Below are 27,809 nucleotides of genomic sequence, written 5' to 3' on the forward strand. Positions count from 1 at the left end.
CCGCTCGAAGCCGTCCTACCGGGTGCCCGCTGCTTCGTTTCCACAGCAACATCCACAGGGCATCCGAGGCCCCGCGCGGGGTCCTTCTTACCCCGGGCGCGTCTAACGCGCTGCCTGACTGACGGCTCGGCCGGGGCCTCCGCTCTGTACGGGGGTGCGCGTAGGTCTGCCACCTGCTCTGCGCGGAGTGGACTCCGCAAATGGTCTCAATGCGCGTCGTGGTTTATGCGGTTGCTTCCCAGTCAGGCAGCGCGGGAGACGCCTGCGGCGAGGCTGCGTTGTGCAGCAGCTGCGCCGCGCGCTGCTGAGTTGGCGTTTGGTGCCGGGTAAGGCAGGGCCGTGCTCAGCCCAGTGCCGCTGGCTGGGGCGGGGAGCGCCCCTGCCCTTATTCCGCGCGTCAGAGTCTTGGCCGCGCGCGGTCAGTCGTGTCGGCGGTGGGTGCAGAGTATGTGACCCTGCTCCGCCGCCCGCAGGCAGCGCTGAGCCCGGCAGGTGCCACCTGGCTGGCGCCGCTAGTGAGCGGCGGGGAGGGGGGTCGTCTCCAGTTGAAGGCGCCGGCAGAGGCGGGCCCGGGCCCCAGGGCTGCGCTCCGTCGCCGCGCAAGGTCCCTTGAGGCCCCGCAGCCGCGCTTCTTGTGCAGGAGCAGGTGAGCGGTGCGGGCACGGGCTCGGGCCGGGGAGGAGCCTGTCGCCGGGGGATGAGTTTGTGGCGAGGCTGGAGGAGCCGCTGGGCTCCAGATAGCGGACTGCACGCGTCCCGCCGTTCCCCACAGGTGCAGCAGGGCTGGCATGCTCCTGATGTTTGTGTTACAGCTCGAAGTGTGGTAAATCCGGGGTCTAATTCACTGGCCAGAGCTCATTTAGCAGGCATTGGAGCCCGCCACAGGCGGCAGCTTTATCAGTGGGTGCTGGTGAAACTTGTTGTCACGAAACCTTCCTTAGCATCTGCGTGTGGCAGGATGGTCCTGAAATAGGTGTGCTCAACTTAATACTTGTGCACAGTTCCCCTCAAGTGAATGAGACTGGGTATCCCTGTATCCTTGGTTTGGGGCCTACGTTACACTGAAAATACAGCATTTTCAGGAAAAGTATTTCCAGGAAAAACAATTTGTTCTGTTACCCAACATGAAAAAATATCCTAAGAGCATGTAATATCATTACACATCTGTTCAGTGACACCAAGGGTAGGCAATTATTTCAATTGAAGGGACACTTAATGAGCTTTGGGAGCTGTCGGGGGCTACACAACATCTTTCAGAAGATAGAATTTGAAAAAAATATAGATAAAAACAAAATTAAAATACATTATAGTAGAAGTTCAATTTTTAGCGCGATTTATTTCAAAAAATATTTTTTGTCCTGATTTGTTTTTTTGAGTAGTGTATGTAGAAGTACACTATTTAGAGCATAATGGCTCAAAATAAAGTCTTACTCTTCTATATTGGGGGGGGAGGGGAGGGGAGGGGAGGGGAGTGGGTGCACATGTGGGTGGGCTGCCTGCATTCTAGGTCCTGAGAGCCAGCTGCGGGGGTGGGGCGCAAGAAAGCTTACACAGCAAGGCTTGCCCGGGCCATGCAGGTATGGTCCATCCCATCACCCCAACCCAGCCCATGGCTGCCCCCATGGTGCTTCACATGGGGCCCGGGCTGTGCTCCCACAGGCCCAGTCCAGCCCCTGCCTGCATGCACAGCTTCCCGCCCCTCTCCCCCTGCCATCCCCTCCTGCCTCCAGAGGCTCTTCTTCCTCCTCCTCCTGCTGTGCTGCTCAGGGCAGTAGGTAGTGCATGGAAGCAGTAGCAGCAGTGGCCATGGGGACATGTGCCAGGCACCACATGCTGAGCAAGGCAGGGGAAGCTGCTGCTGGGTGTCTCCTGCCCCAGCATGTGGGGATCCAGCTCCCAGCTGCCTCCCACCCACTCAGCTGCCTGAAGGCAGCTGTTCATCACGCTGTGGGCAGAATGGGTGGAAGCTGGCCTGGAGCTGGAGCCCCACATGTTGGGGCAGGAGCCGCACAGCTGCAACTTTCCCCCTACCTGGTTGGGCATCTGCTGCCTGGTGTGCATCCTCAAGGCTTCCCCACACTGCCTGCTGCCTGGAGCCATGCAGCACGGGCAGGAGGAGGAGCCATAGGAGGTGTGAGGAGCTGAGCAGTACCTGAGCAGCTGCAACTGCACCAGGAGCAGCCCTACTGGGAAGTGGTTTGCACTAGCCTGGGCCATGGCTGGGGCAGGTGGGAGCACTGTGCAGACTGCCCTGGGCAGGAGCAGTGGAGGGCTCAATCCCATACAGAGCACCATGGGCCACATACAATCAATTGGTAGGCACCCACCTATGGGGTGGGTCCAATCAGTTGGTGGGCCAAATCCAGCCTGCAGGCCCTATTTTGCCCACCCCTGTTTTATACTGTCCAGCTGGGCCCAGCATAAGCATTTTCTGACTGTGGTTTGTTGTTACCTTCATGTAAAGACTGTAGTTACTGATTTGGTATAACACTTTTTCAGCTTCTCCTGAATTTGTTACAAAACAGTGCAAGTGTTTACTAGGTAGCATTTGGAAGTTGAGTCAGGATGTGCACATTGCCTTGTTTTGCATCTATGATCAGTTATTGTCAGGGGTGACTAGGTATGTGTGAGGCCCATACTTTGACTTTCACATTCCATTCATGGATTACAGGAGTCATTTCTGCCAAAATAATAATAAAGAAATAACACACTGGCTTTGGGTTTACTTTCCTCTTCTCTTAAACTGAAGGCAGTATCTTTTCTGATCTGGACTTTGGGTGTCTCATGTGGTCTGCTGACTGTTACTTTGTGTATAGGTACATTTTGATTGTCTCTTATATTTGCAGACAATGTACTGGACTCACATAAAGCCTCCACAGCCAGTTAAGCATGAAATAGATACAGATACAGATATTTGCCCTGCTGCCTGGATGCTTTCTTGCCCAGATAGTTAAGTAGGTTGGCTCAGCATCAAAAAGAACCCATCACGAGTTTTTGAAAGCCCTTACAGATTGTGTTTGATAGCTTCTGTCTCATCTGTTTCAGTATGGGTAAATTGAGTGAGCCTATATATACAAAGCTAGTTTGATAGCTTTGGTTTCAGCCTGGTTTGTATAGGCTGAAGTAGTTGGGTCTTTTCTGGAAAACTTTTTTTTTTCCCAGTTCACAGCAAAATAGGGATTAACTCTGCCAAACAGTGCCCAGTTCTTCCATCTCCTCCTTCCCAGTAAAGTTGATTCTTATCTTGAAGCATAGTCAAGCTAATGGAACGAGAGACTAAAAGGCCAGGTATAGTTCCAGCCTTCCTGTAGACTAATTTAACTTCATACAATTCATTTTGTTTGTCTACTGCAGTTTCTCTGTCAGTAAAATGTAGATGATAATACTGTCCCACTTAAAGCATACTGAGATTTATGGATGAACAAGTCTTGTGTATGAAGTAACTTACCATTGTTTCCTCCTGCCCCTCTCCCTAAATTCTGCTTCTCTCCCTTTTATTTATAGGAAGCACCCATTAGAAGTTGAACCCTAACTAGATGCCTACTTGGGTGTAAGATTTGCTGGATCATTAAAATAGGATTCAGAGTTTTTTCTCAAGGAAGGAAAATACTGTAAATATTCTTTGTGTTCAGTAAAATAATTTTACATTTGTAGGTCTTCTGTATCTATGAGCTGATACCATGATATAACTGATATCTTTTCCCATTATAGGCTTTTAACGTGGTGATACTTAGCCACAAAGATACAAGGGGAAGATGACATTCAGAAAAGGTATGGGGGTTTTGTCAAAACCATTCTGTACTTTTTGATTTTCATGAGCTGTTATATTCTCCTAACTAACTCTCTCTTTCTCTCTCTTCCAGTGAACATTTTCATCCTTGCATTGGCTGTTGTCATATTTTTATTAGTTCTGCATCACAATTTTCTAGGTCTCAGTGATTTCTTGAAACGGGAACTGTCAGGTATAGTAGTTTTTAGTCTTACACTGAACACATGAGGTTTTAGCTGGCCTTTTTGTTTTAATTCTCTGCTGTATTAGATTTTTCACTTATTTCTCCAGAACCAAGAGGAGCTTGGTTCTCATGACTGAGTGTGTTGCAGATTGAGGATAATGAGGGTCACGAGTCCAAAAACAGAGTTGGAATCCAGTAACTTTTGCTGTAGCTACATTTAGTGAAGTAATGTAACTTTTTATGATTAAAAAATAATGCAGAGTCTATCAAGTCAGATATTCATAGATTTTTATGGCTAGAAGGCACTGTTAGGATCATCTGCAGAAGAGAGGTAATAAAATTAAAAGCAATGATTTCTATATTGAAGCTAATAGTTTGAAAGAGATTCAGTTGATATGAAGACTCCCAGTGTGGGAGGATTTATGATATCCCTAGGCAGTGTATACAGCATTTTTGTATATGCCCAGTGTAGGCTACACGCTTATTGATTCAGTTTAGGTCATTTTGAAAGTTTTGGACTCATGAAAGACTTATACTGTAGTACCTGAGTCAAGAATATGGAAGCTGGTGTACAGCAGCTTCTCCACAATAGAAGAAATCACACACGGGCATCTTCTGTGGAAACGGCTTTTCCAACACATTCTTCAAGTCCTTTGGTGACCGGCTAATGACAATGGGAGTAGGATTGTGATGTCTGGAAGCTCCTAGTCACGAGTTAGCACTTGGATGGGGTAATCAGGAGTGTGATTCAACAACTATAACTGACTGAGCAGCCCTCTTCAAAATCCACTCTGCTCACTTCACATTGCGGGGGGGTCTAGAAAAGGTGCCCTAAACATAGTGTGACTATTTTTTTTTCCCTGACTGGATAACCGTGTCCAGTGGGATCACCTTTACTGCGGTCAAAATCAACAAAGACAATCATTTTCAGGACCCGGAACATCAGGACCCTCATGAACAATCCTAATAGTGAATGCCCAGAGTGCCACACCACAACCTTGGCTCAAGAACTCAGGGAACACAACGTCAACGTTGCTGCACTGAGCGAAACCCAGCAAGCAGGAGATGGGCAGGTCAAAGAACAAGGAAGCAGCTATACCTTCCTCTGTAAGGGAGAATGTTGGCTTTCCAGAGTTGATTTTACCATCAAGAATGAACTCCTCAACCAACTCAACAAATTCCCTATCAGAATTAATGAGTGTCTTGAGACTTTCTGTCTTAAATGGGCAAGGAGCCGATATGCTGCTGTCATCAGCACGTATTCCTCGACTCTTGACACCACTGATGAAGCCAAGGAAGAATTACATGCAAATCTTGACCAAGTCCTTTCTGGTGTTCTGGAAGCAGAAAGACTCATACTTCTTGTTGATTTTAGTGCCAGAGTTGGAAGGAACTTGAACCTCTGGAATAGAACCATCAGCAAGGACGGAGCGGGAAAGGTCAACTCCAGCCACATTCTCCTCTTGCCCAAATACACAGAACATGGACTCACCATCATCAACATCCTGTTTTGCCAGAAAAACAGGCACAGACAAAATGGCAGCACCCATGATCCAAGCATTGGCACTTGATTGACTATGTCATTGTTTGCGTCTGGGATCGCAAAGATTTCCGCATCACCCAACTTATGTTAGGAACTGACAATTGCTGGACTGACTGCTAACTCGTCTGTTTGATTATGTCATTTAAACAGTCTCCTAAATGATGGCTGCAGCAAAAGCAATGTCAACGGAAGATCAATGTCAAGGGACTCAAGGACCCAAGCAAGTGCGCCTTCTTTCACCAGTGCCTTGATGGAAAACTGGTGAATTTTAGTCAACAACAATGAAAGAAAGTCAGTAGTGTTTGGGGTACCTTTAAGTCCATTAGCATCTGCAAAGAGGCAGTTGGATTCTCTACTAGGAAACATCAAGACTGGCTTGATATGAATGACTGAGAGCCCCAAGAGTTGATCGACTGCATGTGAAAAACCTTTTGTACTTGGCAGAACAACAACTCCAAGCAAAAGAAATTGAATTGCCAACAAGGCCAGACAGAGGTCCAAAAGAGGACCTGTGTTATGAAGAACAGATGGTGGAAAGATAAGGCAAAGGAGATGCCGCATTTCACTGACATTCGCCATATGCTTGATTTATTCAGTACAACCAAAGCCATCTATGGTCCAAGCACTTGGGGATGGAGGAGACCTGATCAAAGGAAAGGGGAGCCATTAATGCCTGTTGGAAGGAGCATTTGGAAGACCTGTTCAATCAAGACTCTGTTGTTGACAAGTGTTCTCAACTCCATCCTGCAACATCCAGTTGGAGACAATTTCTGAATCCCTCCAATCCTTGATGCGGTGAGGAAAGCCATTAAGCAGAGTAACAGGGCACCTTGAGCTGATGAATTCCCCTCTGAAATGTTCAAGCAGGAGGTTGAGGAGCTCACATCACAGCCCCATGCCCTCATCGTAAGGATCCGGAATGATGAGGAAATCCCAGACATCGTGGATCATGACTGTCTTGAAGAAAGGAGACAAGTCCAACTGTGGAAATTACCTTGAAGAGGGACCACTTTGCTGTCTGTCTATCACAGGAACGATCACCGTTCTGAACCATCTCCTCCCACTTGCTGAAGAGCTGCTCCTGGAGGCTCAGTGTAGGTTTAGGGTATCAAGAGGCACAACTGATATGATCTTCACAGCTTGCCAATTGCAGGAAAAATGTTGGGAACAACATAAACCTCTCTGCATGGCCTTTTTTGACCTCACAAAAGCCTTCAGCTCTGTCCCTTGAGAAGCACTGCAGAAGTACAGATGCCCATGGAAATTGGTCACCATTCTTTCCCTGCTCCGTATGCAAGTGGTGGTTCTCAATAACAGATCTATCGCAGATCCCTTTGAGGTTAAGACAAGAGTAAGCAAAGCTGCATCATCACTTCAGTACTCTTCTCAGTATTCCTTACCATGATGGTACATCTGACTGCCAGCAAGCTTCCAGTCAAAATGGCGCTAAACTACTGAATAGAGATGAAAAATCGGTTAAACGATTAATCATTTAACCAGTAGGTGTAGTGATAACTAAAGTTAGTTAGCAGTGAAACTGGTTAGTTTACTGGTTATCTTTTACCATAGGGTGGGCAGAGTCTGGCAGGGAAGAGGAGAAGGGAAGCCTTGAGGTGCCCCAGTAGGAATCAGAAGGCAGCAGGGTAGGCAGGAGAGATGGGAGGGACAAGGGGGACTGTTACCCATAGCCTAAGAGGAAAAGAAGGAGAAGCCTAATGACTTGGCAGTTAAGCAATTAGCTTCTCTCCCCTGGTGTTCCCTCCTTTCCTCCCTCCCAGTGTAGGGCTTCACATGGGCTGTGTTTTCTGGCTGGGCTTGCCTCCTCCCCCTCCTCCACCTTCTCCCCTCAGTCAGAGGGTTTCAGGAGCTGGAGCAGCTGTCTAAGCTGCTGTGTTATCAGTTAATTACTTAACTGATATAACTAGAGGAAGTTAAATTAATATCTTTTAAACGATATTTGCATCCATACTACCAAATGGAAAAGCTGTTTCATCTCAACAACTCTGAGCAAAAACCAAGACAACCCTGACTTCAGTCATTGAGCCATTACTTTTACTGTTTACAAGTTTGTATAGAACCTTGCACAGTGAAGCTTTGAGTCCTGCTTGGGGACTGCAAGTACTAAAATAACAGAAATAATTGAAATATAAGATTTTCCACATAATCTTCATACATATCATTTTTCTTACATACAAATTGTGCATAATTACTCTGTTTGTAGATTCAAATGCATTGGGACTCCAGCCCATTGATTTTATACCTGAGGCTCCCCAAAAGCTGATAGAAAAAAGGAATGAGAAGGAAATTCCTGTGGTCATTACAGCATCAGAGGACAGGCTTGGAGGCATAATTGCAGCCATAAATAGTATTTATCATAACACAAAATCCAATGTGGTGTTCCACATCATCACTCAAAACGATACTGTGGATCACTTGAGGTAAGCTGTACTCTTCCGAGTCATGCCCCTGCAATCTTAACGTTTTGCTTTATTTTATATGCTATCATCAATCATGTTTCCTTCTACCATTCCATGCGTAGACTGTGCTTTGCATGAAGTAGCTCTACTTTGCTTGATTTCTGTGTTCTCAGTTTCCTGACTTTTAAAAAGTTATTTTAAAAAGTAGTTGCTAGAGATATACTCAGGATCGATAAAATTCAGTAAACCCAGAAACCACTGTGATTCTAGTGATTTGGGCTCTCGTTAGGGGATATTTTTTGTTCCCAGTAATGACTGGTATTAATTCAGGGTCCAGCTCTGATTTGACAGGATGTGGGGCTGCTAGTCAGGTTAGCTTTCAGGTGAATACAATAATGCTGCTACAAATGGTGGAATATTGAGTAAGAGGTCACAAAATACTTTTATTTATTTAATTTTTTTTTTAAAAGAGGCTTGGTTCCATAAATGTTGCAGAGAAACAAATGCTTGCTTACCTGTTGTACATTCTTAAAGTCTATCTTCTTTAAAGTAGTAACACTTTTTAATAGAAGACCAGTTATATGATGAAGGGTACTGGTGAATTTTCCTGATTTTTAGATTGGCATTTGACCCTCTTTTCCCCACTCATCATCATCAGTATTGCCTTTGGTAATAAGAGTATGAATTTTTTTATATTAAACCAGAACCATCTTTGGCACCTTGACTTATCTCTTGCAAGTCTTTAGAGAAAATGTTATCAAAGGGGTTTTTTTGTTTGTTTATTTTTGTTTTGTTTCTTTGGGGGTTTTTACTGTATACATTGGATATATTTTCCTTGAAATAAAGCCCAGCACACAATTTGCTGTGACTGTTATAGACAGATAAAGTACTGTATTTTTTTTCTTGCACTGGCATGTCTGGCACAGTTTTCTTAAGAGTGTACATGCTGTTGTAGCTGTTTAGTTAATACTGACTAGTTGTGTCATTTCTGAGCCAGTTAGGACTCAGGACTGTGCTAAATACTATAACAATGTAAGAGGTCGCCTCAGAACATTAGGGTAGCCAACATCTCAGGCCACAATCCTGTAGCAAGCTCTATGTGGCTATGTTCTTACATCCTACTGATTTCCACCATAGGTGTAACAGGGAGCCAGAGGCTACGGTTATTTTAAGGCAAAAGTACAGCAGGGTAGCTTTGTTCTGTAGGCAGGCAGCTGAGCAGAAGTTAGCTGAACTATAGTAAATTTGTTGCATGGGGCAGATTTCCAAGCAGCCTGAGAGTAAAGGCTGCATGCAGCTGGATTAAGCTGCAGCAGGAAAGGGCAGGCTGGCCATTAGGAAAAAGAGGAAACCCGTGTGTTTGTTGAAGGAGTCCCCTGACTGGAAGGGACAGTGCATTAGGGCATGTAAGCCCAGTGCCTGAAGTAAGGCAGGCAGTCTGGTACTGCATGTTGCAGGGAACATATCTCCTTGGAGAGAGGGGTGCATGAGACAGCCTGTCAGGCACCCAAGCCACCCATGAGAGCTGGGAGGTGATAGCTTGAAAGGAAGTACAACTTAAAGGGAGGATGCTAACCCAGAGCAAGGGAGACATTTAATTTGGAAGCGGGTCCCTTGTGTCTGTGTTCCATTTAAGTTTGATACCAGAGGACCAGGTTGTGGCTGTATGGGAGGATTGGTAGCCACATAGTAGGGTGCCTGGGGGCACTCGGCGTGGCAAGACCTGTGAAGGCCAAGGGAGAGCATGAGTGAGATGGGGCAGGCTGGAGCCGCTGGGGCCAGAGCCTGTGCCCTGAGAGTGAGAGGCAAGGTGGGCTGGAGCCAAGGGGGCTAGGGCAAGTGGCTTAGGAATCCACAGCTAGAACAACCACTGGGCCAAAGCCAAGAGGGCTGAAGCCTGTAAAGCCTGGTACTTGGATGATGTAGTAACATCTGCAAGGCATGGGCATGGCTATAGGAGAGTGTGGAGGCCACAGTTATTGCTGCTAAGGCGGCTTGTGCTCTAAGGCCTGGATAGAGCCAATGGGTCACAAGTTAGGGGAATAAAACAGGTGCCAGCTGGCTGTGTGACAATAGATAGCCAAGGGACTAAGGCTCACTTCGGGGCCCTGGGGCAAACCTCCTTAAGTATTATTAGATACATCAATGTGTGGCAGGAAAGGTAGAAAGGTAGTACACCAAGGAACTAGAGTGGGGCAGGAAGCACTTAGCTACCAGGGGTGTCACAGGGAGCTTTGGTCCTGCTACAATAGGGCACATAATACATGTACATTCTCTAGACAAGGAAACAGTCACCAAAGAGCTAGTAGTCCAAGACTCATTTGTGTTAGCATGCCTTGGCTCCTCTCTGTTTTATTCTTGCCTTATTTTTATCTTGTCTAACCTAATCTGTGACTCTTCCTTTTCCCTTCTGTCCTGTGCAGGTCATGGCTGAGTAACACTGTTCTGAAAAATGTGAAATACCAAATTATAGATTTTGATCCTCATGTTTTGGAAGGAAAGATGCGGGTGGATTCAGAACAGACAGATTCCATAAAACCAGTGAGTCTGATTGTTGATATTAGTATTTGTTATCACTCATGTGGGTGGATAGACTGGAGATATCTGGCCAGAACAGTTTTTTTGCAGGAAGTAGATTTAAATATAAATGTAAAGATACAGATGTTTGTTTTATATCTAAAACTAGGTTTATATAACTTCTAAGTTTTATAATGATCAAGGCACAGCCAGATTCATAGGATTGAACCTAGACTAGCTAGAAATTGAGGTAGTTAAGTAGGGGGTGCATTTTCTGATTCTATTTTAAACCAGTATACCAGTAGGAAATACTTTGCAGCTGTAAAGGTTATGTTTCATAAATAATGAAGAAGTCTTCTTAACAACTTACCGTTATTAAATATCACAGAGATTTCTGAAGAAGAGTTAGAAGTATTAGTTCTGGAGTCCTAGTCCTATAGTTTGGGCAACTACACTTGGTTCTTTAAATTCCACTTGTACTTTCATTTAAATTAGAAATCATTCACTTCTTTCATCTAATGTAAAATGGGGCCCTGCTCTGGGATTGTGAGTACCAAGACGCCTCTGCATTTCATTGGTTAGGAATATGCAATGGGATATTTTAGGATAATGTTGATTACATTAGTAATAATGGCTAGATGTGAGTAGTTGATGTAACTGAGACCTTCGGTCATAATCCCAAGAACTGTAATGAACCAATATAATATTTCTTAGTGGAAACTAAATTTCAAAATACATAATGATTGGCAGAGGTGCACTGATACATCGATCCAATATTGGATCTAAAGAAAATTGACTATATCAGAAACAGGCTTTTTTACCTGATGTGGCTGATAAATGCCCCATGTGTGCACAACTGCAGCATGCATGTGGCCAGAAACACAGCCCTGCAGTTTGGAGAGCTGTGTCCAGCTGTTAAGTTTGTTGTGGGGGTGGAGGGGTGCAGATTAAGGCCTCCATGGTGATGGAGGGAGTGGGGCAGGCACTGCCATGCCAGCGCAGAGCGGGGCATAGGACAGGGCCCACCCCTTCCACCACAACAGACTTACCAGCCAGACACTGCTATTCAAGTGTTGGACTGCATATTGGAAATTGGATTGGTATTGGCCAAAAAAGTCTCTATTGGTGCACCCCAGTGATTGGCCTCCAGTCTAAAATGTGGTCCATTGATTCCCCATTTGTATAGAGTTCCAGTTACTTCTATACAAGTTTTTGCAGGCTGAGTCAACAATATTGTATTGCCTTATATGACCAGGACCACATGAATTAATTCATGGTTTCAAATGGCTGTGCAAAATTAAGTTGGTATTTTCAAAAGAGCCAAAGCTACTTTCAGTGGGACTTGTACTCCTTAAACACAAGTTGTTTAGGTGTTTTTGAAAATTCAGTTGGTAAGCCCCTATTTTTATTTCTTATAAACAGAGCATCTTGATGGTTATTTTCATTGCACAAATGATCATTCACCAAAAAATTGGTGCCCAAAATAAGTCTCTGTTTCCTAGTCTTCTGTTGCTCTCCCGTTTTACTCTCATTTCTCTTTTTTTGCTTTTATTCACAGTTAACCTTTGCAAGATTTTACTTGCCTAATTTGCTTCCTTATTCAGAGAAGGCCATATATGTGGATGATGATGTAATAGTGCAAGGTACTGGACCTTTTCATTCTTAAGCCTACTTTGTAAATAGTAATTATTCTACTAGAATGTGCAGGGTCTCAGACACTAGCCAAATGCTTCTGATTCACATAGAAAAACTTTCTGTAAAAACCCATCAAGTAAAAGTCTGAATACTAGAAAGAAACCTCTTTTTGTCCCTATATGATGATGAGCTTCTTCTCATTAATGCATTAATGTAATGCATGCTGAAGCATGAACATTAATGACTTGCAATACTTTTTTCTGTCTAGGTCTGATGAAATTAGAATCATAGAAAGTTAGGGCTGGAAGGGACCTCAGGAGTTCATCTAGTTCAACCCCCTGCTCAAAGCAGGACCAGCCCCAACTAGATCATCCCAGCCAAAGCTTTGTCTAGCTGGGTTTCGAAAGCCCCCAAGGATGGAGCTTCCACCACCTCTCTGGGTAACCTGTTCCAGTGTTTTACTACCCTCCTAGTGATTAAAATTCTGCCTAATATCTAACCTAAACTTCCCTTGCTGCAACTTGAGACTGTTGCTCCGTGTTCTGTCATCTGCCACCACTAAGAAGAGCCTAGCTCCATCTGCTTCCGAACCCCCGCTTCAGGTAGATGAAGACGGCTATTAAGTCTCCTCTTCTCTAAACTAAATAAGCCCAGTTCCCCCGTCTTTCCTCATAAATCATGTCCCCAGCCCCTCACCATTTTGTCACCCTCTGCTTGAGTCTCCAATTTGTCCACATCCTTTTTGTAGTGGGGAGCCCAAAACTGAACACAGTACTCCAAATGTGGCCTCACCAGTGCTCAATCGAGGGGAATAATCACTTCCCTTGACCTACTGCCAACACACCAACCAATGCAGCCCAGTATGCCATTAGCCTTCTTGGCAACTAGGGCACACTGCTGACTCATTTTCAGCTTATTGTCCATGTAAACCCCAGGTCCTTTTCTGCAGAGCTGCTGCCCAGCCAGTCAACCCCCAGCCTGTACTGGTGCATGGGATTGTTCTCTCCTAAGTGCAGGACTTTGCACTTGTACTTGTTGAACCTCAAGAGATTCCTTTTGGCCCAATCCTCCAATTTGTCTAGGTTGCACTGAATCCTAGCCCTTCCCTCCAGCATATCTGCGACTCCCCCAGCTTGGTGTCATCTGCAAACTTGCTGAGGGTGCACTCTATGCCATTTTCCAGGTCGTTGATGAAGACATTGAACAAAACCAGACTTAAGACCAACACCTCGGGGACTCCATTTGATTCCAGCTGCCGACTAGACATTGAGCCATTGTTTACTAGCTGAGCCCAATGCTCCAGCCAGTTTTCTGTCCACCTTACAGTCCACTCATCCAGCCCATACTTGCTTAGCTTGCCTGTGAGAATGTTGTGGGAGATCATATCAAAATCCTTGCTAAAATCAAGGTACACCACATCCACCAGTCTCCCGTATCTACAAAGCCTCATCGTAGAAGGCAATCAGGTTGGTCAGGTATGAATTGTCCTTGGTGAATCCATGCTGAATTTTCCTAAATGCCTTTTTCTACTCCAAGTGCTTACAAATGGATTCCTTGAGGATCTGCTCCGTGATTTTTCCAGGGACTGAGGTGAGGCTGACTGGTCTGTTGTTCTCTGGATCTTCCTTTTTCCCTTTCTTAAATATGGGCACTATGTTTGCCCTTTTCCAATCATCTGGGACCTCTCCTGATTCCCAGGAGTTTTCAAAGATGATGGCCAATGGCTCTGCAATTACATCAGCCAACTCCTTCAGCACCTTTGGGTGCATCCCATCCAGCCCCACGGATTTGTACACATCCAGCTTTTCTTCCCTAACTTGTTCTTTCACCACTGAGGGATGCTTACCTCCTCTCCAACTGTGCTGCCCAGTGCAATAGTCTGAGAGCTGCCCTTGCCTGTGAAGACGGGGGCAAAAAAGGCATTGAGCACTTCAGCCTTTTCTGCAACCTCTGTCGCAAGGTAGCTTCCCCCATTCAGTAAGGGACTCGCACTTTCCCTGATCTTCCTCTTGCTGCCGACATACTTGTAGAAACCCTTTTTGTTACCCTTCACATTCCTTGCTAGCTGCAATTCCAGTTGTCTTGGCCTTCCTGACTTCATCCCTGTATGCCCAAGCAGTGCTTTTATATTCTTCCCTAGTTATTTCTTCTAGTTTCCACTTAGTATAAGCTGCTTTTTTGTGATTTAGTTTACTGAAGAGTTCCCTGCTAAGCCAAGCTGGTTTTCTGCTGTACTTGCTAGTTTTCCCGCACGTCGGAATGATTTGTTCCTGCACTCCTCAGTAAGGCTTCCTTAAGGTACAGGCAGCTCTCCTGGACTTCTTTCCCCCTCAGTCTGGCTTCCCAGGGGATCCTACCCATGAGTCTCAATCATCTCGTGGTCACTGCTGCCTAAGTTGTCACCCACTGCTACATTCCCCACCAATTCTTCCCTGTTTGTGATCAGCAGGTCAATATGTTGTTCATATAGTGTTGATAATCTTTTAATTTTTGCAGTTAAGCTATATAAAGTACTTGAAAAAATAACTTGTGATCTTACGGGTACCTCGTATTTGATTGTCATTCTCTTTAAGTTTGTAATGGGGCAGAATTATGTTACTATTGTGCATCTAAATGGCAGCTATCCTGCCACACACATGGTGTTTTACACTTATGCACAGTTTGCAATTCTATTAACTTTTCATTATGAAAATGTAAGCATACATACAAAGACTACATGCTTGTCACAAAAAAAAAAACAAAAACAGAAAGAGGGCTTGTCCATGGCTTATACCCAAAAGCAGGGTGGTTAGGGTACTCATCCAGGAAGAAGGACACTAGCTTCTAAGTCTGCCTCACCCACAGACAGGCAGATCCAGAAGGGGTGCAGTGGTGCAGATGCACCCCTTTTCAGTCAAACCTGCTGCATGAGCAGCAGCCAGGGATTTAAAAATAAATTCCTGAGTCAGGTAAGAATTTTTCCCCTCCCTTCTCTGTGCTCAGCAGCATGTCCCCTCCCTCTATTCCCTGTCCACTGCTGCTGCTATCCCCAACTGTCCCGGGGGGTGGGGGAAGACTCCAGAGGAAAGGGCTCTGCTAGGGACAGTGGCAGCGGCAGGCAGATTCCTCCTTCCTGTCTGATCCCCCTGGGTATTCGTTGCCTGCCCGGGAGCAAACATGACATAAGGCAACCTACCTGCTGCCACCACCACTATGGCTGCGGTCTCTGACGAAGCCTGGCTCCACATGCAGCTCAGTTGGAGTAGGGCAGGAGTAACTTCCAAAGGCACCCTGGGTCAAGAGACTAGACCTGCCCTATTTTATGGCGGATGGATGAGTCCCTGCGCAAAGAAGGTAGATCAGGGGTAGGTAAAATATGGCCCACAGGCTAGATCCGTGCCGCCAAGCACTTTCATCGGGCCCATGGCACCCACCAATGAATTGTACCTTGCCCAGCCCTTCCACCTGCAAGAGTAGAAGCGAGTTGCTCATACCCCCAATGTACCCTATTGCTCCTCGGTCCCACTTTTGTGGACGTTAGGGCCCTGGCCCAGCCAGCATTCAGCTTCCGAGTGCTGCTGCAGCCACCCCACAGGGGCCCTGCTGGGCTTCCCCAGCATCCCACTTGCTCCAGGCAGCAGGTAGGGAAGCGATGGGGGTGGGGGCGGAGCTGCAGCTGGGCAGGAGCACGGGGTTGGGGCTGGCAGCAGCGCAGAGCCCACATCCAGGGGTATGACAAAAGCATAGAGCTCGAGTGGGCAGCATGTGGGTGTGAGAGGGTGGGGAGGATGTGGGGACCCCCCTCACTCTTCCCATAGTGCGCAGCCCCGGCAAGCAGTAGCCACAGCAGCAGCAGGTGGGGTCACTCGGGGTGTTCATGCCTGGCACCTGGCTGGTGCCTGGCAGCAAGTGGCTCTGGCCAGCACTGTACATTATGGTCAGGAGCCCAGTCCCTGCTGGACTGTCCCTATTGCTGGTGCTCCATGCTGCACATGCACAGTCCCTGCACTTGCGTGGTACAGGAGGGAAGCCTCACACACTGTGCATGCACTGCCCCTTGCCACACAGGTCCTGGGACTCTGCCAGAAGCGGAGGGGAGACCCGGCCCCTGCTTTCCTGCAGAGTCCCAGGACCTGCGGATGGGGCTTCCCTCCTATGCTGCATAAGTGTGGGGGCTGCACATGCATGGTGGGGAGCGCTAGCAATAGGGATGGCCCAGTGGGGGCTGCACTCCTCACTGCAATGTGCAGCACTGGCTGGAACCATGAGCTGCTGGGTACAAGTGCCCCAAGCACCCCCACCTGCTGCTGCACCATCAGGGTGTGTCCTCACCCCCCTCGTCCTCCCTCACACCCCAAAAATGCCTCATACCCACACCCTGCCCCTGCAACCCCCCACATATACACCCCCAACATACCCTAATGCCCCCTACACACACAGCCACACCCCCTCACAAGCCCCCCCCCACAACCCAACACACGCACACTATACAAGACTAAGAATTTATTTTTGAGTTATTATGCAGTCATCTCTGTATACAGTATACAAATCATAACAAAAATATTTTTTGTAATAGAATTAAAATGTGTTATAGTGTTTGACTTTTAGTGTATGATTTAGTTTCTTTCTGGTTCTAAGATGGCAAACCACCCTCTAAAAAGGAGTATTTCTGGGGGGGGCAAGGGGAAGCACTTCTGGTGATAAGGGTTAGGGGTAGGACTTCCTGTCCCAAGACGGCAACCAGGAGGTACGGCAGCTGTCAAGGGGCGGGGCTACCCATGTGGCCCTCACAAGCTTACCAAGCTTCATTAAGCAGCCTTCCACCCTCAGTAATTGCCCACCCCTGAGTTAGATGCAGGTTCAAACCCGCCCCCCCCTTAAGCAAGGCAGCCTGTGACACAGGTCTCTCACTTCCTGGGTAAGTTTCCTAGACTCTCAGTTATTTGAGTTAAGATATGAGAGGACCCTTCTCCCTCATCTAACACCTTTTAGTAATGGGTTTTTGCCCAGCTACTTTTTGACATGCATGCCCGCATTAGGCATGTGTATGTGGCCAGTGTGTCATCTACTGAACAGACTCTGAAAGTACATATGTTTTAAGTGTTCACAGTGCAGGGGCATAGTTACCCAGATTACAGGTGAATTTACAGGCTGCCTTACAATAAAAGAGGCATGAGACTGGTCTACAGCTTGACCTCTTATTGCTTGCACCCCAAACCACAAAACCAAACTCTTGTCCCAAAGTCTATCTGGCTACCCATGACAGCACAACATAGAAAACAGGTACCTATACTGGCTGGAAAGACATGAGAAGGGGGCAGAAGGTGGTGCACAGACTGGTAAGCAGGTCTTCTGGAATTTGTTGAGTTTTCCAAATTGCCCTCCAGACTATATCGTATATTTATAAATGACTTATTCTAATATTGTACATAAAGTCAATCAAAGAACATCTTTTACATTTCTTTGTTTCCCTGAGACTTTGGACTGGATTGCACCAGACTTGGAAACAGGGGTGACTGGTGCCTCCTGAGCCTGGGGAGGGGGCACAATTTGTGGGCAGGCCAAAAGCCCCATATCTACTTCTATACTTCTGTGCTGTGGCTTAATGCCTCCCCCAACACACCACTGGCCCATGTGGCAAAAAAACCTGCCCCATCCTGAGCGGTGCCAAGTCGGGGGCCCGTCTCGGGGGGTATGTGCCCCCGCTACCAGTCGTCTGTGCTTGGAAAGTATCAATTAGTTGGGATTTATGTTCCTGTGAAAGTTACATATCCAGAGAGGAAGGATTCCTTATCTCCTTCTCTTTGCTATTCTGGAATGCTGTTCAACACTGCCCTGTTTCTTTTTCACCTTAGTTTACAGTTTAGGCTGCTTTGTTTTTATAACTTAAAGAAATCTTAACAAAAATATTTGTTACAGCAAAACAGCATCTAGTACATTTGGTTACACTAATCCATTTCTATAAGATAAAGCTATGATGTACTTTATTTGAATCATCTAATTTAAAGCCTTGTGCTGTTTAATTTGATTTCATTACCGGTATAGTTGGACATGTTTGCTTCCTTTACTTTGCTGACCAAGCTGGTTGTCAGGCCTGGAATGATTCAATCTACAATCACTCAGAAACAGGCTTTGGGGCCTTCTGCTTAGCCACACTTCTGCAGCTTGGCCTAGATCCCTTGAAAATGGCCAAGGTTTGCAACAGCCTAGAATTGCAAAATGTGCATAAATGCCGAAATCCAGAGACTAGAAAGACTGCCATTCAGGCATGCAAATGAAAATAGAATCCTGCCCTGGATGTTTAAATACAGTATAACCTGTTGAAGATGGAAATGCATGGGGCTGGAAAGAAGCTTTGGCTGAAAGATGTTTCTATCTTATCAGGGGAACTACCTGCTCTGTTTAGTACTGCTCTGCTTAGTGCTCACCCCCTATACACACAGACCGCTGTGCGTGCGTGCATGTACACACATACACTATGTAATTACTTTCCATGATATACAGGGTGATTCTACCAATGGGCCCCAAATTTCCTTTCCATTTGCTTGTTAGTTGCTGACTTATACAAACTAAGTATATGTAATTCCCCGTAAGTCATGCAGGAATCATAAGTATTTTCTGACATGAGTAGGTTTCCAGCTTTTTATAGGTTCTTAAATAGGTTTCACTATATTCTTATCTGATTAAATATACATTTTGAAACTTCAGAAGTAAAAAAAAATCATGCAATTGAACTTTTGGGGTTGCATGATTTATATAAAAGGCCCTGAGAAAATCACAGATTTCTTCTTGAAAATTTGTGGCACATGCGCAGGTAAAGTATCATTTTTCACAGAATATTCACAGAACTACTACTGATCTCGGCAAAGGGGTCCCAATAGTTCTGTGAATATTCCATGAAAAATGATACTTTACTCACGTGCAGCAGGCAAGCACACACCATAGGTGGCAGAAGGCTGGGGCTAATGGGACTTAACTCTGCCCAAATGCAGGGCAGAGGTGGCAGTGCAGCAAGCAGGTGGTGGAATAGTCAGACCCCAGGCTACTGCTGTGGTGGGTAGTGCTCCACATGCCATCTGGCTGCAATCCTGGCTTGCATGCAGGCTGTCTGTGTGCTCCTCCCCACACTAGCTGCAGCTGCCCAGAGGCCATGACCGAGCTGCTCTGCTGCCACTGATGCCCCATGCATGGGGGGGAAGGGTGGGGCTAAATCCTGTTAGCCCCAGCCTTCCACTGCCTATGCTCACAACGCTTAAAAGTCATGGTATGGGGTGAATTTTGCAATATCTGTGCAGTCCACAAAATCACGATTTTCTCAGGGCCCTATTTATATACTATGCTACATGATAAAACAGTAGTTTAAAAGCAATCAAGACTCATAGAAGAGATGATATCTTTTATTAGACCAAGATTTTTGAAAAAAAAAATTCTTGAATTGCAAGCTTTCAGGCACAAACACCCTTCATCAGGCATTGGAGAAAAGATTGTAAAAGTTCTCCCGGGTAAAAATGAAAGTTCATATTTCATAGGATTATACAGTAGTTTAGTACTTTCTTGCATACCACACGCCTCCAAATAAGGCTCACACCTTGTTTTCAGAAGGTGAAATGAAGAACAAAAACCTATTTGCTGTTTGAAACAAATATTATTTTTATTATTTAGCAAGTTGACAAGTGGGGTTTGTCACAAAGAACTTATTTGTGATTTCCCGTGTTTCCCATTTCTTGATCCAAAAGGTATCTGCAAACAGGTCCTGATCCGGGAGGTTGCTCCATAAGGGGTGTTGCAAGGAAAGGTGGGGCTTGGTTGCATTAAACAGATCATTATAAAGTGGTAGGTGAGATGCAGCACAAATGGTTTCAACCAGTTTGAAACAACGTAGTCACTTTATCCTGCTCGTGATCACACCTGCTCAGAGTTAATAGAGCATCTGCCCTGTTGCACACTTCTACGGCAGCCACTACCAAATGTCATTGCCAACAGTGGAAAAAAATCAGGGTAATATGTTAAAAATTCAACGTGCACATTTTGTTTTTATAATGGTAAAAAGCACAAATTCACTCTTGTACCCTAACAGCTATTCTATTATAAAATGTCTTACTACATCTTAGTCTTACTGTAGATTTCTCAGTTCCTTCAAGAGGCTGTTAGCATTTGAAGATCAGCCCCCTTGTGAAGAGTAGGGTGCTTCGACTAGGGTAGCATTTGAAATGGAGGAGGTAGTGGAACTTATTTTAGGTATCATAAATTTCTTGTAAACAGTGCATAATATATTTGACGGGTATATATTTTTAAACATTTTGCTGCCCTGATTTTATTTCTTATTATTGAAAGCTGGTGTCAGCTGTGTAAATGACTACAAAAAATATGTTCAGTTATCACTGAAGTGGTATGTGTATGTTTTGTTTTGTTTTTCTCTACTGGATTTTCAGACGATATTTTTGAACTTTACAACACTCCACTGAAGCCTGGACATGCAGCTGCATTTTCAGATGACTGTGACTCGACCACTAATAAATTTGCAGTCCGTGGAGCAGGAAATCAGGTCTGAATAGTTCTGATTAATCAGTATTATACACTTCAGTTTTTTAGAAGTTAACTCTAATTTTGTTTCCTACTTTTGTGCAGTTTAATTTTGGAACGCCTGCCAATTGGGTGTCTCATTGGACCTGCCAAAAAGGGTAGCTTACTGTAACAAAATTGAAAGCCAAGTTTGGAACGTACTGAAAAGTGGAGATATAATGGAAACACTTTGAATTTAAGCTGTGCTCTAAAATTGAAGCAAGACACTATTCTGAAGAGAATACAATCAAAAACATAACGTTCAGCTGAAAAGTTTTTATTAGAGGTTTACCAATATATCCGTTGCATATTGGATCAGCACCAATAAAAGGAAAATTAACATTATTGGCTATTGGCTTTTTTTGGCCAGTATAACCAATAACGTTCACTGCTAAGTATAAAATGCCTTCTGGCCAGGGTCCCCAGATGCTGCGTGCATGTGCACAGCCACCTGCGTGCATGTGGCTAGGAAAACAGGCCGGGCAGCATGGTGAGCAGCTCCCTGCAGGTAAGTTTGTGGAGGGTAAGGGGCATGGAGGGGCAGCTCAAGGCTGCCACAGTGAGGGAGGGCATGGGGCAGGGGCTGGGGATGAGGGTGCTGCCCAGTCAGGGCAGCAAATGAGACCTGGGACCAGGGCAGGGAGCGGGATGGAGCCATGGACAGCTCATCAAGGGGGCGTTGGGGGAATGGGAGGGGCTACTCCCTGCTGCTATGCGCAACCCCCCCCCAAGGAGGCATGGGAGGGTACGTGCCCCCTCCAGATTTGTGCATGGGGCAGATGTGAGCTGATTACTGTGGGCTTGGGGCTCTCTGCTCTGCTCTCTTTCCCTCATGAGCCCAGCACCAGCCATATACCCCCTGCCTGCCCAGCAGCAGTGGGGGCAGTGAGTTATACATTCTGCAGGCAGGGGGCACACAGCTAGCGCAAGGCCACTGGGGCAAAGGCAGCAGGGCACAGAGCCCTGAGCCTACAGTGAGCAGCCTGCATCCACCCTCAGCCCACTCAGCTTGGCTTCAGTTATAAGTGTCCCTGCACTTAAAAATGGTGGCGGCAATGCTTGAAATTATGCTCATTTGATAAGCTTTAGTTCAGTCATCCTGCCATCATTTTTAAGTGCCGGGACGCTGGTCCCCTGGACAAGCCACCCGTGGCTCTGTCCTGCTCCCTGCCCTGGCTCCCAGTCACCACTCTGGCTAGGCAGCACCCCTAGCCCCTGCTCCACTCCCTACATCACTGTGGGGGCCTAGATCTGCCCCTCCACAGACTTACCTGCAGGGAGCTGCTCTCCACACTGCCTGGCTACATTCCTGTAAATTGGTTATCAGATAAGTATTGGCCAAGAAAATCTTTACCGGTGCACCCCTAGTTTTTATTTGTGGATCTATATCATATACTTGCCTTCAGCATTCCTGAAAAAACTGGAAAATTGTTCTGAAAGCTTGACAAGGTTCTTTGGGTGAATCTGATATCTTTTATTAGACCAACTTAAATAGTTGGAAAACAATTATTAAGCAAGCTTTTGGGTTCAAAAACCCTTCATCAGGCTGAGGAAGTTTCAGCAGTTGGTGTGTGCTCTTCCTGGATGGAATGAAAAGTAAAGAAGCCAGCGGCTGGGCTGGTATGCATACAAGACGGGTAGTCGGTGAAAATGTAGATTGAGGAGTCAATGGGTGAGAGAGAGGCTGGGGAGGGGGGGAAGAGAGAGAAGGGGGATGAATAGTGGAGAGATACCTGGGGAATCAGATGTCAGGCAGGTTATAGTGTCATAAATCCAATGTCTATATTTAGTCCATGATTTTTAGTATCCAGGAAGTTGATGAAGTGGAGTTCATAGGCTCATCTCTGGGAAGTGTTTTGTAAGTTTCCTTTGAGGATCAGGACTGAGAGATTGGAGAGAGAGTGCCCCCACAGGTAATTCGGTATTCCTGTCTTTGATAGATTTGTACTGCAGCAGTGTCCTTGTTGGGTGAAGAAGGAAACTTACAAAACACTTCCCAGAGACCAGCCTATGAACTCCACTTCATCAACCTCCTGGATACTAAAAATCATGGACTAAATATAGACATTGGATTTATGACACATTATAACCTGCCTGACATCTGACTCCTCAGGTATCTCTCCACTATTCATCCCCCTTCTCTCTCTTCCCCCCCTCAGCCTGTCTCTCACCCATTGACTCCTCAATCTACATTTTCACTGACTACCCATCTTGTATGCAGCCCAGCCCAGCCCAGCCACTGGCTTCTTTACTTTTCATTCCATCCAGGAAGAGCACACACCAACTGCTGAAACTTCCTCAGCCTGACGAAGGGGTTTTTGAACCGGAAAGCTTGCTTAATAATTGTTTTCCAACTATTTAAGTTGGTCTAATAAAAGATATCAGATTCACCCAAAGAACCTTGTCTGCCTATGTCCTTAGACCAACACGACTACAACCTACACCCCTGTAACATGTTCTGAAAGCTTGACACTTCAAGCTCTTGAAGCTCAAGAAAGAGATTTTTGTAAACACACTACAATCCTATGCTCTAGCAGAGATGCTGAATTTTTTTTTTAACTGGAGCTAAGGTGGTTTATTTTAAACAAAATCTTGTATTTAGGTGCAGTTAAGACTAAAAACTAATTTCAGTTTTCTTCCTCTTGTTTTCAGTATAATTATATTGGATTCCTAGACTACAAAAAAGAAACAATCCGGAAGCTTGCCATGAAAGCTAGCACCTGCTCTTTCAATCCAGGGGTCTTTGTTGCCAATTTAACAGAATGGAAACTGAAGAACATCACTAACCAGCTGGAGAAATGGATGAAACTTAATGTAGTGTAAGAATAAACAACAGGAGAGGGAGTGAAAACTATTGGGCTTTGCCTTATCATGATAAAATTTAATTGTGGAAATATAAATTACTAGACATGTAAACCTCTAGACATAATACAGTGTACACTTGCTTTGAAAATCTACCATTTTAGGTGTATGTTAGCACCTTCAGCTAAAAAAAATTCTTTGTTTATTCTTTCCCTCTAGAGAAGAATTATACAGTAAGACTCTGGCAGGCAACGTGGCTACACCCCCACTGCTAATTGTATTTTACAAGCAGTACTCCAATATTGACCCTTTGTGGAATGTCCGACATCTTGGTAAGTATGAAATTACAATGCTCAGGTTTAATTTACTCCCTCATTCATTTCACTAAGTCCGTATCTGACCATTGTTAGGTGATAATGCAGCAAACTGTTTTTTTTCATGTGGGTAAAGAGGAATATCTTTTTCCTGCTTTCCACTCTGTTTTTCCCAATTTCAGAACTCCAATTGCAAATGTATCCATCCATTTAGCTACTGGTTGAATTTTTTGATGATAGGTAATGCATGGACAGCTCTAACACAGCTTTAACATGAATGTGAAGCCAAAGCAGCCTCAAAATATGGGAGCAGTAGAAGTGGTTTAAAACAGTGTTAATCTGCAACTCACAATCTAGCACTAATCTGTGAGGACTGTGCATCACTTTTTACCATCTTCCTCGCACAGCATTTCCCTTGATATCTAACTCTAAATTAACATTGTGCATGCTAAGATGATGATATTGCTTTTAACTTTCTGCACAAGTATATGGTTTTGACTAACTTCTCTTTTGAAAAGGGTCTAGTGCTGGGAAAAGATATTCTCCACAGTTTGTGAAAGCTGCCAAGTTGCTCCATTGGAATGGACATTTCAAACCCTGGGGAAGAACAGCTTCATATTCTGATGTTTGGGAGAAGTGGTACATTCCTGATCCTACGGGCAAGTTTAACCTGATTCGTAGACACTCAGAAGCTTATAAGGCAAAGTAAAATGGATTTTGTAGACTGTTTAGTTTTTTTTCTCAGGAAACTATTGGAGCCAGATTCTTTCCTGTCAGCAGTTTTGTATTACATTTGCAGTCCTTGCCACTTTAGAGCACAGAAAAAATACTCATTTAGGTGAAATGTTCAAATGTCCTGAAATGCATGCTTCAAGAGGAGACATTTTCTCTGTGACTGAGGAACCTATTTTAACAGCTGTAGGAAAAGCAGAGAAGCACCATTGTGAACTAGCATTTTTGCTTGATAATTTTTTACTTCACTCCACTACTAGTCTTCTGGAATTGGCAATTTTGTCTGCACCTGAGTGACTACCATGTACTAAATTGCAGTGCAAGACTTTTATGAGAAAAAAACTGGTACCCTTTTCTTCTGTTACCTATAAAACATGGACTTGATATCTGGAGCTTTCTGTTGCATGACAACTCATTCATGACGACTGTTTATATTTAACCCTTTCTTTGCACTAACTCTGTATCTGGATCACCCTGCAGGCTGTATCCAGACTGCAGCAGTGTGGTCTCCATCTGCTATAGTGACAACGGAGCTTAAGTAGCAGCAGTGTTAGAGGCTCTCTCTCTTCTTTCATGGCAAAAGCCCCATGGGCTAAACCACCCACCTCCATGGACTGAATCTGGTTGTATGTTTGATTCCCCTGGTCTATATGAACTAACTTTCCAAAAGTCAATCTTCAGGTATCATTTAATTATGACAAGTATATGTTGTTGGGTTTTTTTAAGTGATTGATGAATTACCACTTGACACTAGACTTTTTTTAACGCTGTGGAGCAAGCTAAGCTTATTCAAAAATAAAAATAGATTTTAAATTATGTTGCATTCAACTTCAGATCATTGGAATATAGAAATGATATAAAACTCATTCTAGTCTTGAGAATAATGCTGGGTCATGAAAAGGAAATTTGTCTGCTCTGTATTTAAAGTAATGAGGTTGTATTTGAAAGAATTTATTTCCTCACTGTTTAAAGTAACTCAGCTGACCCTTACTTTAAAAGGAAACTAGCTTCTTTAAACATACTTATGTAAGTATTTTAGTTTTCAAATGAGGCCTATATAAATTACCATTTATATTTATTTATATATTTGTATTTATATTCTTTATTAAACCACTATATATTTATATTATTTAGGTATATTTAAACACTGTTTTCCTTATGGTTTGTGTGGAGTATCATAAAATCCTATGAGATTTTAGGAAACTGTGACACAACAAATAACTGTGTTGCTGATTTACTGCCATTTTCTCTCAAGGCAATTATTGCATGAAGAGCACTTTATCTTAGACAGACGTAACACTTAAAGGCACATGGGGCCTTTATTAGCACTCCAAAATGTGAGAGGTCAGATATTGTATGCCAATGAAGCACTTCAAGTGTTGCCATTCTACCTCAAAAATGACCCTGACTGAAATAGTTTCAATAGCAAGTGGTGTGGTGTTTGTATGTTTCAAATTTAATAAATTACATTTTATTTATTCTATTTGTATGCTGCCCCTCCCAATGAAGGCTAAGGGTGGCTTACAATTAAAGAAGCAGAGTAACTTATCAAATGGAATGGAACAAGAGAACAAAACAACTTAAAAGGCAACTAGAATATCAGCATGAAACAGAAATCCCCTAAACAATCTCCCAGCCTAGCTTTGTTTGAGAAGACACACATTTAGCAATACTTCTGAAAGATGTCCAGGCTTGGGCTCTGGTAAGCTTCAAGAAGGAGGAAGTTCTAGAGTTGAGGAGTGCCTGTTAAGAGTACCTTCCATGCACCAAGTATACTTGACACATTGCTGGTCATTGTTGGAGGCTGTTCTCAGCTGACCTAAGGGATTGTGATTAAATATAAGGGAGCAAGCATCCCCCTAGATATATAGGCCCAGATTGTTTAGCATCATAGAGAAGTAGGCGTGGAACGGACCTCCAGAGGTCATCTAATCCACTGTTTTGCCTGGTGCAGGATCATTCCTATCTAAACCATCCTGTACAGATCCGCTGTCTATCCAGTTAGCCAAACCACAGTCAACCCTGACAAAAACCATAAGACATAACAACCTAACCTGGCACAGGTAAAGCAGGGGGACTATGGCAGCCAATGTCCTGCTTCTGTAAAGGTTGTTAACATACAATCAAGAGATCCCAGGAATAGGGCCACACTCTGCACTACAGAGGAAGGCAAAAACCTCTGCAGTCTATACCAGTCTCACCATGGAGTAAAATTGCTTCTTGACCTCAAATATGATTGGTCTGACCCTGAGCAGAGGGGCAAGACCCTTTAGCCAGGACTGTCCATGTTTAAGTCCAGCAGGAGCACTGGCACAACCCAATCAATCCCCAACCTTTGCTGCAGCTAAGACGCAACAATTCTGAGGAAGGCTTAAAAGAATTAAAAACCCCTGATGCATGTAGCAGCAGAAGGGAGGGAAAAATTCCCTTCCAGTCCCATGTAGGAACCAGCAAAGCCTGGAAAATACCTATAGTGGAGAACAGGCATAGCTACACTTAAATCATCCCAAACTAATGCCTGCCCAACCTCTTTTTGAATGCCTCCAATGATGGAAAGTCTACAACTTCCCTAAGCAGTCTATTCCACTGCCTCACTGTTCAAACAGTGAAGAAGTTCTGTCTGATGTCCAGTCTAAACCTACTTTGCTGCAACTTCAAGCCATTGTTCCATGTTCTGCTCTCTGCAGCAAGAGAGAAAAGGTGTTTTTCTTCCTTATGGCAGCATTTCAAGTATTTGAAGACTGCTGTCATGTCCCCTCTTTAAGTATCTTTTCTGCAAGCTGAATATGGGTAGCTCCTTCAGGCTCTCCTTCTATGACTTGCTTTCCAAGCTATTTACCATCTTTGTTGCCTGTCTCTGGACCCTTTCTAACTTCTCTACATCTTCTTTAAAATGTGGAGCCCAAAACTGCACATAATAGTCTAGATGAGGCCTAACCAGTGCGAGTGGATGCACTATCACCTCCCAAGTCTTGCACCTTATGCTTCTGTTGATGCATCCCAAAACTGCATGTAGCCACATTACACTGCAGATTTATATAGAGTCTGTGATCTACCAAGACTCCCAGATCCTTCTCCATAGTGCTGTCATCCACTGAAGTGTCACCCATTTGGCATTTGTGATTATGCTTTCCAAGAGGTGCATCTAGACGTGCAACTGCTGCTGAATGGGTTTACTCCAGAGTAAACCCACCCTGGGCAGGCATTTACACAAACGGGCATTGTGGAGCATTTCCTATAGTTCCTTGTGTCCTCTTTACTGTTTAACCTCTTCTCTTACCAGTGCTGAAGAGGGAAATAATCACTTTTCTTGCCCTGCTTGCAGCACTCCTACCAATGCAGCCAGTATGCCCAT

At 44.8% G+C, this 27,809-nt stretch overlaps 1 protein-coding gene across 5 annotated transcripts; it reads left to right on the forward strand.

Annotated features, from left to right (window-relative positions):
- Positions 1–84: 84 nt before the first annotated feature.
- GLT8D1 (glycosyltransferase 8 domain containing 1) lies at positions 85–25,270 on the forward strand. 5 transcript variants are annotated; one of them, XM_059716068.1, is made up of 11 exons: positions 85–164; positions 3,505–3,611; positions 3,712–3,771; positions 3,864–3,962; positions 7,718–7,934; positions 10,337–10,454; positions 11,989–12,073; positions 20,477–20,589; positions 23,259–23,425; positions 23,628–23,740; positions 24,241–25,270. In XM_059716068.1, the coding sequence occupies exons 3-11, from the start codon at positions 3,756–3,758 to the stop codon at positions 24,429–24,431; spliced, it is 1,119 nt and encodes a 372-aa protein (XP_059572051.1). In that variant the 5' UTR covers positions 85–164; positions 3,505–3,611; positions 3,712–3,755; the 3' UTR covers positions 24,432–25,270. The 5 variants fall into 5 exon arrangements, with proteins under 5 accessions (XP_059572051.1, XP_059572050.1, XP_019345545.1 ...); XM_059716067.1 differs by lacking the exon at positions 85–164 and adding an exon at positions 182–326; XM_006270360.4 differs by lacking the exon at positions 85–164 and adding an exon at positions 333–646.
- Positions 25,271–27,809: the final 2,539 nt, after the last annotated feature.

Source organism: Alligator mississippiensis, chromosome 12 (genome assembly GCF_030867095.1).
Source record: "Alligator mississippiensis isolate rAllMis1 chromosome 12, rAllMis1, whole genome shotgun sequence".
Lineage (NCBI taxonomy): Eukaryota > Metazoa > Chordata > Crocodylia > Alligatoridae > Alligator > Alligator mississippiensis.

Excerpts from the sequence above, each read along its gene's own strand:
- GLT8D1 (XM_059716068.1), top strand. Across the intron at positions 7,935-10,336 it reads GATACTGTGGATCACTTGAG|GTCATGGCTGAGTAACACTG; the intron begins GTAAGCTGTACT and ends TGTCCTGTGCAG. Across the intron at positions 23,741-24,240 it reads GTGGAATGTCCGACATCTTG|GGTCTAGTGCTGGGAAAAGA; the intron begins GTAAGTATGAAA and ends TCTTTTGAAAAG.